Below are 15,343 nucleotides of genomic sequence, written 5' to 3'. Positions count from 1 at the left end.
CTCTCTTAGCCACCATTACTTTCCCACCTGAGGCTTTGCTTGCACTGATTCAGGGTGACAAACCGGTGCAGGCATCACTGTAAATGCATCCTGTCTGATTATGTATTTTTGTGTTATGCAGCGAACGTGACCTCCTTTCAAATGAATGGAATATTAAAAAGTAAACAGAACCTGCAGAGCCCGGATGGAGATGCCAGCAGGCAGCTGCTCCTCTCTGTTTTATCATTAGATATATTTATTTTTTTGAAATATAAATAAACAGAAAACCTGACAGAAGTCGCTCAAACAAAGAAAGCACACATGCTCGTGAACACAAAGGAGGCTTTTGAACTTTTTCTGTAGGTAGAGCCTTTTCTCGCAACATTAGAGAGGAACCCTGGCTTTCAATAATTTTAACACTATGAACTCGTATGGATAATTCACTCTGGCTGCTTTGATCTAGGCTGCCTCACTTTAGTCTGTACTTGCTCTGTCGCCTCCTTCTGTATGTTTTGTATGTGGAGCGTGTGCATCGGTGTGTGCGTGTGTTTGTGCAGGACATATAAAGGTAAATTGTAGAACACGTAGCAACTGTCTTTATTGAACACCAGCATTTTAGAAGGTAGGGATTTAACATATATATTGTTGAAAGCCTACAAGAAAAGTAATTTAAATATTTATATATATCTTTACAAATGTTCATGAGCGAGTCAGAGAGCTCGTGTCGGCTAAACTTGCGATCTGGGGAGTGTACAAAGATAGACATGCACAGGGAAGAGTAATGCTGGCAACTGCAAAGTCACCTTTTACAAAATGGCTGAGTTGGATCCTTCTCTCTTGCTTTCACTCTCTTTATCACATTCCCACTCACACACAGCGCAGTGAAGCCCACCCCGGGCAGTGGCTTCCATCAGTGTCACGTCCAGAAACACTCTCTTCGTCTTTCATCCGCGTGGTAAACATACAGGCTGTTATGGCACTGATTGTACGGTGTAAAAATGAAAAAAAAAATGTCTGCTTGGCATTGTTCAAGTGCTCATACAGGTGAAGGGGGTGTGGCTGTGTGAGTGTGTGTGTGGTGTTAAAGTCTGTCTGTATGTGTGCATCAGGGTTTGGGTCAAAGCTGCATTCAGTTTTCTGTTGTTGAGGATGTCTGGGAGATTCAATTATTTTATTTCAGTCAGATGGAAATTGCACAAAAAGCAAAACTGTAACTCGTGTGTTTGATATCTCTTATTGTTTAAATAAAAACACATTAAATGATTCTTCAGAGGGAAAAAAAACAGCTCCAGGTTTTGTACTTTTGCAGAGTATCCACACCTGAATTAACTGGATTTAGATTACATCCCTACAAACCCTGAGTGTGTGTGTGTGTGTGTGTGTGTGTGTGTGTGTGTGTGTGTGTGTGTGTGTGTGTGTGTGTGTGTGTGTTAAATATGTATCCCCCCCAACCTGTCCTGGGAAACTGTGTTGTTTACCTCCTGTTTTGAGAATTAATAAATAAAGAAATAAAGTACTAGATGAGTCACAGCCATCTCCATGGCAAGGCTCCTCTTTGTCACGACACGCACACACGCACGCACGCACACACGCACGCACGCACGCACATTTACACTGGATGCGTTGCTTTCGCTCACACATCAGGATGTCTTGCTTGGGACAGTTCAGTTAGTGTTACATGTCAACATAAGATAAATAAATAACAATAAATAGGAATTGTCCCAAAGAAGATACAGCAATGCATGGGAAATAACAGATCCCCTTTCAGAGTGCACGCGTTCACACACAGTCACGCACGCACACTTCTAAATGCAGCGCTCCAAGGCACGGGGACCGGGTGGGTGGGGGCTACTCAGTCTTTTCTGTTTTCCCGTCTTTGCTCTGGGGCTCGGCTGTTTTCCGGAGCTGCGTCTTTTCCGAGCTGTTGTTGATCTGTTGGTCGCCGGCTCCGCTCGTTTTCCCACTCGAGGTTTTGTCCAGGTAGTTGAGCATCTCGCTCAGCACTGTCTGGAAGGTGCTGAGAGCTGCACAGACCGCCGGCGTGCCAAACCCGTGAGTGATCAGACTGCATGGGAAGAGAGGGAAATGATTATTAGAGCAATGACAAACCAAAGAAGTGAAGGTTAAATGAATCAGTGGAGCTGTTGGGGAGTTTGTATGACACTAACAGCTGAAGTGACTCAGATTTTCTCACACCTGCGGTGAAACCTTCCTCCTGCATTATGGAGCTTCAAAACCTCTGAATGAAGTTTCTTTAGTCTGTCAGAAAAGCCTCTCTGTGATGCTCTGCGATGATCTGTTTCCACAGCAGTTTACTGGGAAACACAGAGTTTCTGCTCCTGTTTTAGCAAAGGCCTGAACGCTGTCCAGCTTAAACTATGAAATACAAATTAGAGCTTTGCCGATTAGGAAATTTCACATAAGATTGTTGTTGTCGTTCTTGTCTAAGGTTATTCTAATCTTGGCTGTTGAACTGCTGGTGATGTCTTAATCAAATTCACTTTAGGCTTTTATCACTTTTGAAAGAGACTGTTTGAAAAAAAAACATTAGACATACTGGCTAAAAGTCATATCATGTCCCCATATCTGTATTTGATATTTGTAGTGTAGTGATAGTCCTAGCCAACAGTGTTTTTGTAGTTTATTTGAGATAAACTCTCTTTTCAAAGTCAGTCATCAGAATCTGAACATTCGTGACATCACAAATTTAAAAGCGCTACAAAATTGCAGGATTATGATACAAGGTAAAATATGCATTGAAACGCTTTTTAAGAATCAGTTTTTAAGTCTGATATCATTTCATCTGTCCTATCAGCTCATCATGCCGGTTTGTCCAGAGCTAAATAGCTGCTCGTCCTTGAGCTCAGACCCTTAAGTTGGCAGAAGGATGTTGTTGTTCAATCTGTCACTTTATTTCTACCACTGAGCTCACATCCTGGTTCTCTGCCCAGCAGTCTACAGTACAGCTCCCTTCAGAGGTCTGATAAGATGTTGTATATTCTGCAAATGATGACGCCATAGATGTGACATTTCTGCTAACAAGGCGCTGTTTCCTCCTCCTCTGTCAATTGTGCCAAATATCAAACTGCACAGCTGCATCTTTCTAAAATGGCAGAGAGGTCAGTGGGAAAACACAGAGCGAGGCTCTGCAAGAAAACTGTCTTCGCTCAGTAGATTTAGTGCCGAGAGTGACTCAAGATTGGCAACATCCTTAAGGGAAAAGAAAGGAAACGCTCCATTATTTTCTTATGCGTGTCACACGTGTTACCTGAAGTGTGTGAGGTGTCTCTGGATGTCCAGGTCCAAGATTGGTGTTGGTCTGGATGAGCCCAGAGGAGAGCGATCTTGGCTCAATAAGTCCTGGAACTCCTTACAGATTTGCCTGACGGACAGAAGGAGGGACTAAGGGTTTACCATCTGTCTCCAACAAAACCATCACATTTTCTCCCTTTTCTGCACCCACCCTCATCATTTTGGATCCACCCACATGCAGATTTAAGTTACTTCCACTGGTTCATTGTTTTTCCTAACATGATACCAAAGATTCTGCACCACGCAGCATTTTCTGGTCTTGTCTTTTTGCATTTCAGTTAGCATTATAGCAACTCTTGGGCTGATTTTATTGGAACAAAATCAACTTATCTGGAAAAGAGTGGGAGTTTTATTTCCCCTTCAGCATATTCAGAATACAGTTTTATACTGTAAGAAGGAACTACAAATAAAGCTCTTGCAATTATATAAATATAAGCGCTAACCCCTTAAATGTGGTAACACAATATTTTCCACATACAGTAGGTGTTCCATGCAGGAAACTGCTGTAAGGTGAAGGAGTTTACAACAGTTTGAGCAAGAAGTCACACCAAAGCTTACCTACTGTTATTATTATATTTACTTGTTAATCATTTTTCTGAAAGATTTTCTTAAATCAAAGGATTGTAATGGCTGGTAATGGCTGTAAATAGGAATATAAGTGTTTAAGTAAAATTTATCTCTCCCTGACATTTGACAGGGACAGATCTGTCCATGCCTTAAACAACAGACAAACATTAACTGAAACCTGATCACTCAGAAACATTCACATTTCCAGAATTTCAAAATAAAACCTATTCTGTGTGACCACGCAGTAGCAAAAGTTTTTTGTTTCTTGCCATCTTCTTTTAGTGTGTGTCTGTACGTTGCATGTGTTTCACTCACTTTGTAGCCAGGACCATCTTCTTGCGCGCGCTGGTTTCTTTCGGCTCACTGTGCTGCCTCGCCAAATGTTCACCCACTGCCTTACTGGGAAACTCTGTCTCACAGGTGTAGCCAAAGTCCCTCGCCAGGTGGAGCGCCTCACCTGAAAGAAAACAAAAGAGGGAAAAAAGACTGATGAGACAACAATTAAACTGTATTATGAAATTAATGTGGTGCAATATAAATTGAAAATGACAAAAAAAAAATGTGCAGGAAAGTTACTTACCTTCCACCAGGGAGGTGAGCAGCGTTACGTTGGCGGCTTTCCTCCGTCCTGCTGGTAGGTTGAGCCCTAAACGGTCTAATTTCTCACGAAGACACCGGCCTCCATTCTTAGACTTTGCTCTGGAAACATATAGTAAAGAACTATGCATCACATATCCTACAAAGTCAAGCAACTGAATTATACAAGACCCCAAAAGACTGAATATATGGAGCACAGCAGCAGGAGCAGAAGCAGCATCGATCAGCCAGTCATTTTTCATAGAACTAAGGTACAATCAAATTAATGTGAACTCCTTGTTCTACTGAAAAGGATGTGCTTAATTAAGTCTCACAAGAAACAAGGCAAGAATATGGATTTGTTTTGATGTGACAAAGCCATAAGGTTAAGGCAGAGGCACAAAGCTTCCTCAGTCTTTTATGTTATTTTTTTAAAGCATATGTGCTTCCTTCCTCTGCCATAAAACTTTAAACCTGCAGTTCCACTCGAGACAACTTTCTGCACATTTCTGTTGTTCTTTGTGAAGTGATTATTATTAAATGACACAACATGATTAAACACATTCCAGATACTCATCTGTTAGAGATTTGCAGTTTATATTCTTCACACGAGGATCAACAGTAGCTATTTGCACATTTATCTTATTTTATTTTACTTTGTTGATTCCTCATCTTGTAGGACCAGCCATATTCTCTGTGCTTGCTCGTTCCTCTTTCCCTCTTCCCTTTCTCTCCACCTCATCAATAATACAGCGCTGGCAACTCTTGCTTTCCTCTGGTTCCTCTGATCCTGGCATGCTTTGGCCTGGTCTCGCCTCCCTCTGGCTCCCTGGGCATGGCGGCGCGTGCAGCCCCGGCCCTCATTCGCCTACAATAGTCTTTGTGGGCGCTGCTATATATCCTCTGTTTCATCTGAGGGCTACAAAGATTCAGCCAGCGCTCTCCAATGCTCACCAGCCAGATTTACACTTAAAAAAATTTTTTTTTCACTTTCAAAGTCCCCATCCATCACACTCACCTCCTTACTCCAATATCATTACATGCTGCTAGAATTTAACAGTGTGTGGATGCACCAAAAGAGACGTTAGGATTTTTCAGATGTTTTTACACCACAAGTATGTCAAAATGTTTTTGTTTTTTGTTTTTTTAGAAATTGCTCTAATCTGCCAAATGAAGCCGTTAACAACCCTGCTACTGATTAAACACATTTGAAATTTGGGTTTCTCGCTCTCTGGAGATGATACTGATTAACCTGTAAAGTGATACTTCAGAACTAGATATCAGAATCTGATGAATGCCTGAAACTCATCAAGGCACTGGCCAGTGGTCACAGTGGATTCAGGATTTATTTGTGAGAGGATATTTTAGGCTTAGACTCTTAATGAGTTTGAAGTTCTTTAGAGCTGTAAGCAGCTCTGTCATAGCAGCATATAGATCCATAATGTTGCAGTAAGATGACACAGAAACTTCAGCCGCACTAAGCGAACTCTCAAAACAGTTGATAAGTCTGATTTGTCTTCAAACCGATACATCAATATACTCTCTTTAATCAGTGTAGTTATATTTAGAGACGCTGTGATGAAGCTTAGGCATGTTGTCAGACTAATATCCTGTATGTGCATCATACTGACCTACGCAGTATGCCGCCCAGTAAGGAAGCATTGAGGCACTCTGGCGGGGACAGTCTTCTTTTCACCTCAGCGATGGTGACTTTGTACTTTGAGGTGGAACTGAGCAGCGAAAGCCGACCGGGTACCGAGCAGAACAAATCTGTAGGATTCACCACACATGTTCCCCCTGCACACAGAGACAGGAAGCTTGTTACAACAAGGTGCAAGAAAAAGCAGCATCACTGTAAAGGTTTGAAAGGACTAGTTTGCCAAATTTAGGCTACTTTTTGCTATTCAGTATTGTAAGAAGGTTGCACAAAATGTTCTAATGAAGGCAACAGCTTTGTATAATGCACATTTAATGCTTTATTCTGTCAAAACAGAAAAAACAAGCAAAATGCCCCCCCCAAAAACTGATCCAAGATCTGAATGCTACACCAATGTCTGTCACTGAACTGCAAGATTTTATAGTCGTGTTAATAGTACATTACTGCTTAATAAAGTATCAATACAAGATTTGCTCTTTAAGTTCTGCAACAAAAATGTTAGTTTTTACAGTAATAATGCATCAAGTCATATTTCATCAAAAAGCAACAAGATACTTAAAAAATGCATTTATTAAAAATGAAGTTGGACCTTGGAAAAAAAAATCTTGTTTCAGAAAACATATGAACATTTTGGTGACAGAAAAGAGTGCACAAAAGTATAAACCAGCAAGCATTCACTGAGTATTTGGATCAGCGTTGCTCAAATGACAGATTGAAATGTCTGCTTGGTTGGAAATCATGCAAATGTGTTTTTTTCTGTGGAAAAGTTTCACTGGATAAAGCTTTCGCTGAATGCTACCTCAGGGAGAACTGCACAGAATATTTTGCACCTTTGTTCATAGAGGGTGGTTTCAGCTGTGTACACACTTTGCATGAGGTCTCCTTGGTTCTGATTTCAAAGAATCCCACATTTCAAGATGTGATACAAAGAATAAAAACCAACTGGGTGAACTGTGCACACATCAAACAGGAACTCTATTGTCCAGTTATTGGTTAATAATAACAGTTTGCATCAGGGTGAATGTTTTGGAAGGTCTTTCATATGATGATAAAACCATTTTGTTTGAGACAGTTTTTTCCCATCACGTCAGACATTAAATACATTAAAGATTAAGCCTATTTTTTTCCATACAGTTTTTTAAAATTTATTCCCATAAATTAGCTGAATTTGCTTAGTCGTTATATTAAGAAGGTGTATCATCCAAGAAAATTGTCCATCTTCTACAGCTTCCCTATCTGTTTAAATGTAAATGCAATATATGTGTAAATATTATTAAATCAAAAATTAATCCCTATAATAATCGAGCATCTTCATTCTCCACAATCAATATGTGTCTTTCAGCCCTCCTCACTAGTTAAATATTAAATGCTTTTATTACTGTGTACATATATTTATATACCTGCTTCAGCCCAATGGTTCTCTCTATGTAACAATAATATGGTGTTTCTGCAAGAGGGGGGAAACAAAACCTTCTTTAAATCATCCACCACCAACTACCATGTTGATTTCATTGTGTACTTGAGGCTCCTGAAAGTGTGAATAAATGATTTTGGTTGTGTAGTGAAGGCCCTTTCACATTATTAATTGCGTCTGAATCAGTGTTACTGGATCCTCCTGGAATTTATCGACTGTTCTGAGTGGGCCTATCGTTATTAAACTTTCACTTGAAATAAAGTCCCAAGCAGCCGAAACGCAAGGTTTCTGTCTGATGTACTGTAGGCTATATTCTATTATTCATCTGCCTCATTATCAAATCTAACAGCAGGGTGTGTCGCGTTGTTATTAAGGCGTGCTGGATATGATGAAATGGAGAAAAAAGGATGCCATTTAGGCCGAAGAGAACAATGCTGCAGGCGAAGATTGGCTGCACACGCCAATCTCTCTCTCTCTCTTTTTTTAGGGCACAATTTGGCCACCAACTAAGCCTCATATATGACCAGCTGTAACCCATATTTCTGCTCTCAGAATCTATTATTCACAATCTGCTGAAATGTGCTAGATTCGCATCATTTTCTGGCCACAGGAAGGGTTGAGGTTAGACATGCAGCCTCAAAAACATGTCATCCGGTCTGAGCACCATGGACAGCGGCTAGCACCTTTCATTCCAGCACCTGGACAGCGACTCATGCCCACAGCACAACTGTAACATCATAATGGTGTGGAAACAAAAGCCTGTTGTACTCCAGCGGGCACCACTTTGTACAAGACTGTATGGGACCTGTGTTTCACTCAGGCTGTCAAAAAATGGACGGTTGCAGGTCGAGGGAATCGATTGATACTTTTGGTTAAGCCTGAGCCCCGGTGTGTGCGTGCGCGTGTGTTTATATGCGCGCGGTCCGGCTTGCCCGTGTCTCCATAAGTGACACAAACCGGGCAAACCTGTCTGTCAGACTCACGCGCTCTGACAGGGGCGCGCGTCTCTGAAAGCCGCGGGTTCACATCATATTAATTCCCCTAAAAATGTTTTGATTCAAAGTAGTTTGTATTTTATGTTGCCAAGGGCAATCGAAAAGAGCTATTGCCGGTAGTGCAGTCAGTGGAGCGCGCGGGCCCAGAGGCGATAACGGTATTTAAGCAACGGAGAGTAGCCTCGGGCTGCGGCGCGAGCGGCGGGCGGGATCACACGCGGAATCAAGCGCCTTTTACGAGTTTGCCACGAAAATTAAAGAAAAAGAGACAAGGGCCAAATGCCATTCTCCTCATATTTTAACAACAATGTTTATAGCTCCCCCCAAAAAAGCCCGCCAATGTCTTGACAGAAGAGAGGGTTGTGCGTGCACGGGATGTGGTAGCGGGGGCGCGCGTCTGACAGATCGGCTTGATCTGTGAAGCTGCTGTTAGAACTGAACTGGAAAAGGGATAGCAGGGTGATTAAAAACACAGACGACTCCTCCTAAGTAGGATCCGCATTTCTTGAGTGATTTTCTTTTGAAAAAGGTTATGTGAATATTCATGCCGCCAAAGCCGCAGTCAGAAAGAACAACATTAATATGATCTCGGCTGAATCCGGGGCCCCGCTCGGCATTAGCATATCAAAGCGTCCGCCCGAGGCGAGAGAAGCTATCGATACGGGAGCGGGAGGTAAAGCAAAGATTATTGGTTGTGATGGTTGCAGCGGCTGAGCTCAGGGCCAAATACGGCGCACCATTAACCGAAAGTGATAGCGAAGGGATTCCCGCGTCAATCCGAGAGAAAAGCCCCAACACCTAGGCAGAGCTGATGAAAAATTAAACCCGAGACACAGCCTTTCCTCTCAGTGTGGAAAATTGCACACAGTCCCCTCTAAAAAAAATTAAAGAAAGAAAAAGTCCGGGGAACACATCCACAGCTTCCCCTTGGAAAAGCTAACCTTAGCCGCCACATCTTTGGTTGCTGTGCCAGATTAAACACACAGGTGCTAACACATAAAAACAGCAGCTGCATTACAGACACACAAACCTGACTGCTCTTCTTTGTATCCCACAAAAACATTTACTTTTAAATTTAAAAAAAAGTCCACAAATGCAGCTGCGAAACTATTAAATACTAGGTTACTTTCTGGCCAAAAATATTTTCAAATTACTATAAACGTACACATTTGTAAACATTAAGAGGATACAGAATTGTGTTGTTAAATTAAACCCAAATCTTACTCACTTGTAACAATATTTCTCTATTGTAATAATATTGATTATTTAAATCTGCTTTCATATAGACGTCTGCGCCATTTTTCTTTAACAAAAATCGACACTGAATTTATGATAACTCAACCATGAATATTAAATTAATAGCATATAATATTATTATTACATGAAAACAAACGCACGCCGTCAGTCTTATAAAATATTACCCACACGTCTGACTTCAAAATAAAAGCTTCTGGCGTAACTTTAGTGTGAGAGGGCATGTGTCAAATGCGCGTTTAAGTACAAGGCCTATAAGTAACTGTATCAGTACACTAGAAATATAAGTCATCACATTAATTCGTGGCATTTTAATCATGTCGCCAATCTCAAAGCCAAGGTTTGGTATGACTGGTGTTTAAAAAAACGTGGGTGTTGAGTGACATTCTGGAAGTGGGGAGCACTGCCTCTGCGCCTGTACGGCGCTGCTGTTTAAATAGGTGACAAATCGGGGCCGTTCCTGCTGCAGCGTGTTGACAGCAGACAAGAGAGGAGTGTTTCGCCTGTTTGTCTGTCTGCTCGCTGTCTTGTCGTGTCGAGCCCGTGAGTGTTCACGGCCTCCGGTACAGCAGCAGCAGCAACAATAACAACAACCGCAGCAGAGAATAAACGGGGGCCTTACCTCTCCGGATGACGCCCCCTTGGCCGTTCAGCACGAGCCCACACTGCGCTTCCACGGAGCCCTGCGGAGACACGCACTCATTAGGACGAGCGGGGAGGTGAAATCACTTTAACCAGATTCTTTTTGTACACCGCTGGAGCTTCCCAGCTGCCAGGCTTCAGATGCAGCAACAATTAGTGCGGTTTGTTTCTTTTTTTTCTCCGTATGCGGTGAAGTCATTCTTTAGGACATCCAGGACGTGAATCCCCATTTTCCCCTTCTTTTCACTTGCAGCCACACACTAAAAGCCAAACTCATGCAGTCACGGGAGTATATCAGAATAAATAAAACTGTGACAACAAACACTGGGCATATGTTGCTCGGTTTTATGTATATTCAAGATCCATATACAATGCAAACAAAGAATACAAATCTAAGTGAAATGTCAGGTTTGAAAGTAACACCATAAAGCTTCTCTGTGCCCGTGCAGACATAGATCAGTGCCTCAATCCTATAATGGATAAAAATGATGCATTCTTGTAGTTTTAAATGACTCGCCCCTTTTAAATGAATTTTGAAGGTTTCCAGGTGTCTTTAATTCTTCCATATTAGGGCCCTGCAGATTTATCCTCTGACCTCTTTGGAATGCCGCGACCCACAGGTTGAAAACCACCACATCTATACAATTAAAACTCCTTCAAAGCACCGCAAAGTTCACAGCAGAAAGAGCTTGGGAGGGGGGGAAAGCACCTTACTGAGTCCAAACACTGGCCCCTGTTGCACGCCCTTTGAGCAGTTTTCTAGTGTTGGAAGCCTTTTTGTTAGAAAGTGTACATCACTTAGCAGGCTTTGAGTAAAATTGAGGGCACAGCGAAATAAAGCATGCAGCTCACGGCTTACCCAGAAACGAGCTTAATTTGAAAGGCTTCAGGCTATAACCGAGGACAGCACAACTCACGCAGACTCAAAAATGAGCAAAAGGTTTGCAGAATTTACTGCAGCCACCACCAACCTGCTGGGGCATCAGTGTCTGTGTACACATAAGCAACCAGGCTTCAACATATATGTAGGCCTACGTGCACGAAAACCTGTTACCTCCGCCATTTTTCAAGATGCAGATCAGACTCGCGTGCTATCAACAATGTCATCAAGAAAGGAGAACACGCGCTTTTTTATTCAGAAAATGCTTAATCCCCCCGCGTGAGCCTCTAGGCCTGGCCCACGCAGAAGCCCCCGATTAAAATTAACTGGGAAAGAGAGCTTGTTGTTGCTCCTTCTTAACCAGCTCCTGCTCTGTTTCTTTTCTTCTATTCCGAAGCTAAAGTGATTATAAAATCAATATACAAAACGCAGAGGTCTTGCATGAATTAGCTTAGTGACGGTAGAAAGGTGTGGCAGCTGCTTTTGTTGAGCATGAAAATCTCTTTAACCCGCTCAAAGATGCGACCGGGCTGCACGAGACCATAGGCGCATCTGTTCCGTCCATACATCCGCCTCGTGTAAGCTCAGGTTCACGAGCCGTTTCTTTCTTAGCGTAAAAAAAAATGGTCAAACCTGTTAAGCCTTTAAAAAAAATCTCGAAATAAATCTAATATTTGCATTAACGAGCGTGCATAAAGTGAAATAAAATAAATAAAATAAAATATGAAAAATGTTACGCAAAAATATGTTGCAATTATCAGTAAATTAAAATGTATTAAATCATATGTAGAAGTCTTTATTTAAAATTTTTTTTTTTTTTTAAAAAAAACAGGCTGCACTATAAATGTATATCTATAAGCTCCTATTTGAAGACTTAGAATAATCCCTGGGTTATATTGCCACACCCCATATTATTTATTAACAAATATACATTTATACATCTATAAATATATTAAAAATATATAACATTTTATATTTTTATTCCTTAAAATTAAATGCTTTATAAATATTGTAGCACTAAAAAAAAGCACTGTATGCCTAAATATACCTCGTAAATGCGTCGATAAAAGCTCGAGTAGAGGTGGTAAATAGTTAACGCGACTGAAATTATGTGCCACTGTGTTAAATTGTGTTTAACTAGAGCCGCGTTTGAAGCAGCTCAGATGTCGCTGCATAAGTAACAAAGTTGATTGACGTTAAGTCGGTAATTGGATAAACTACGGTGCTTTATGGTGCTCGAGCAGGCCATTGTGCCCTGAATCCCGATCCGTTAATCCGCCCTTTACCGGAGAATAGAGCAACCAGCGGCTTTTCTTTGCCTCAACAGACAGCCGGACACACACACACACACTCGACCTCTCTCTCTCTCTTTCTCTCTCTCTGTCACACACACACGCTCAAGAACCGTGCGAATCCATTTTCATCTCGACCATTTCTTTACATCGAAAAGAATTATGTAAAATATGGGTCACGTGTGTTTGTGGAAAAATAAAGGGCGGATTTCACAATGGGATTGTATAGACTGCCAGTCAATTAACCTTTAGAAACAGGCTTGCTTTTCAGAGGCACTGTGCCGTGTGGACTTGACATTTACTTAGCCTGTTATAGTCACGTTTGCTTTGGCACCAAACTTATCTCAAGATGATATCCATTATGACTTACAAAAAAAAAAAGAAAGAAAAGAAAGTAGGACAGAGTCGTTGGATGGGGATAACTACAGACCAGTGCAGCTTTGTGAGTGTCATAGACAACAGACAGATGAGGCAGACAGGCAGACAGACAGACATCTGGCGCTGTCTTTCTGTTCAATATTTTGGGATTGCTGTGCTACAAAAGGGGGGTAAAGTTTTTCAATAGTAGGCCAGTGGGGCAGAGATACTGGGGCACTGGGTCTTGTGACAACTAAGACGGGCTGTTGCCCTTCTGTATCCTATTGTCGGCTATCCTATATGGAGCAGACTTAATAAACCGGAGAAGCGAAGCCGAAGGAAGGGGGCACAATAACGTGTTCGAGCCGTGTGGAGAAGAGAGTGTAGAAAGAGAGGTATGGAGGCCACCGGTACCTGCAGGTCGTCCGCCGCAGGCGGAGGGAGGCCCAGGCCGGCGGCGGGCAGCAGCCTCTGGTCCGGGTGGTGCATACCGACGCCGTAGGCCTGTGAGCCGTGTGACGTCATCAGCGACAGGTCATGGCGCCGGTAAGCGTCGAGGCAGCCCAGCTCGCGCCGCTGCTGCTCGTCCAGGCACGAGGACTTGAGGGCCGAGCGCGCGTTGTGCAGATTGATGAAGTCGGCGGGCTCTCCGTGGTGGATCTGCTGGTAGTACTGGCCCGAGTGCAGCGAGTTCAGGCCGTAGGCCTCCGGGGCCACGGCCGGGTGGGAATGCTGGAACTCGTAGTGGAAGGACTGGTGGTGGAGGGGCGTGTACTGGTGGTTGGCCGAGAAATAGGGTGAGGCAAACTCCGTCCCCGCCGGTGCCGGGTAGGTGAGCGGGGAGGAGGAGGAGTAGGCGACCGAGGAGTTGGCCACGGACTCCAGGCAGCCGAGCTGCATGAGCCGGTAGCTGTTTGATCCGTCGTGACGTATCTACAAGATAATAAAGAGACGGGGAAATATATGAGCCGTGTCATTTAGCATCAGCCGGTGTCTCCTCTCTCTGCCTCCCAAACACACTCAAAAACACAACTCACACACTCAAAGCGCTTTTTCCCCCCCACTTTAAACCACCTGAAGGAGATGTCATTTCCACACGCCCGGGAGGGGAACGAACGCGCGGCAACAGGAGCCATCGGTATTTTTTTCTTCCTCCCTTTGGCATGCCTGTCACTCTCCTCGCAGCGTTTTAAAAGGCGTGCTGTTATATATTATTATTATTACCGAGCTGCTGGCAAATTTACTGTCCCAGCTCTCTCGCTCATTGTGGATGGGAGGTAAGCAGAGTGAGACACAGCGGAGTGTTCCGCCCTAAAATGTCCTAATCACGCCGTTACCGGCTCACACACACGAGCCCCCTTTGCTTCCACACACTAGTAATAAAAAAGCCTCGTTTTTACCGGGAGCTGCACCGATTCATTTCTCCTTCCATGCATACTTTTATCTCTTTAATGTCCTTGCGATAAATTATATTCCACTTAGAGACTCCCTGCGAGCAGACGCTATTTCGAAATGCTTCTGTAACTCCCTTCAAACCAAACAGTACTTATTCCACCACACACCTGCTGTAATTTCACAAATTAAGATCTGTAAAGTAAATAAACGACCCTTACCTCTGCGTCGTGGACAAGTCCGGGGAAGGTCGCTGACATTGTGCTTTCTCCAAAGTAACCCGTATTTTTTTCCTCTCCTTTCTGGCCGGATCGAATAATAATAAAAATGCCTTAAAATCCCCAAAAAGCGAGAGAAATGGAAAAGTCCCCCCTCGCGTGCTCTCGGTAACGGTAGAAAGCTGGCGGAACGCGAGCGTCTCCCCTCTGCACGGACGGGGCTGGCTCACGGATTTTGTACTTGCAGGGTATTTCTCGGCTGATGTCGTAGGTCCCTTGGTAATATAGAAGTTTTGAAAATTAAGCATCAGCACTGAGGAATGGGAGGACAATAGACGGAGCGGAGCATCCCAGGAGACACGGAATAAATATTGTATCTTCGCCTTAATAAGGAACCAAGTGCTTCTTTCAACATTTTCTACGCTTTTTGCGGACCTTTTCCTTTTTGACCCGTTTGTGTTTTCACGAGGTCTTCTGCTCGGTTTCGTCGGGTTATTATTATTATTATTATCATTTTTAATATTTTTTTTTATCCACATTGGCTAAGTCATTTTACAAACAAAAATGTGCGGATTTTTCAACAGAAATGTAAGTTTGCTTTGACATATTTTAAAGCTATTTTTGATTTAAGAACGGAATGGGCGTAGAAAAAAATATATGAGATTTTCTTCTGTTCTTGCAGCAAACTTGTAATGAATTTAGCGAGCTTTAACAGGGGGGATAATTATGAAACGGCAGGTTTTCGGCGCTTTCTGCATGCATCAAATGTTTTTAGATGAATTACCATCGTTTGCTGCTCTCATGCTGT

The 15,343-nt window shown here is 42.8% G+C and overlaps 1 protein-coding gene across 1 annotated transcript; it reads right to left on the bottom strand.

The window, feature by feature from the left end:
- Nucleotides 1–1,827: 1,827 nt before the first annotated feature.
- tfap2d (transcription factor AP-2 delta (activating enhancer binding protein 2 delta)) lies at nucleotides 1,828–14,577 on the bottom strand. Its single transcript, XM_085382545.1, has 8 exons — nucleotides 14,539–14,577; nucleotides 13,340–13,858; nucleotides 10,377–10,437; nucleotides 6,066–6,231; nucleotides 4,439–4,557; nucleotides 4,174–4,315; nucleotides 3,248–3,361; nucleotides 1,828–2,044 (listed from the first exon to the last, which is right to left on the bottom strand). Exons 1-8 carry the CDS (start codon nucleotides 14,575–14,577, stop codon nucleotides 1,828–1,830), a joined length of 1,377 nt encoding a protein of 458 aa, XP_085238671.1.
- Nucleotides 14,578–15,343: the final 766 nt, after the last annotated feature.

This window comes from Rhamphochromis longiceps, linkage group LG15 (assembly GCF_057381845.1).
Source record: "Rhamphochromis longiceps isolate RC_006_pf linkage group LG15, R_longiceps_female_GT1.1, whole genome shotgun sequence".
Classification (NCBI taxonomy): domain Eukaryota; kingdom Metazoa; phylum Chordata; class Actinopteri; order Cichliformes; family Cichlidae; genus Rhamphochromis; species Rhamphochromis longiceps.
This window is presented reverse-complemented; position numbering and strand designations above follow the sequence as displayed.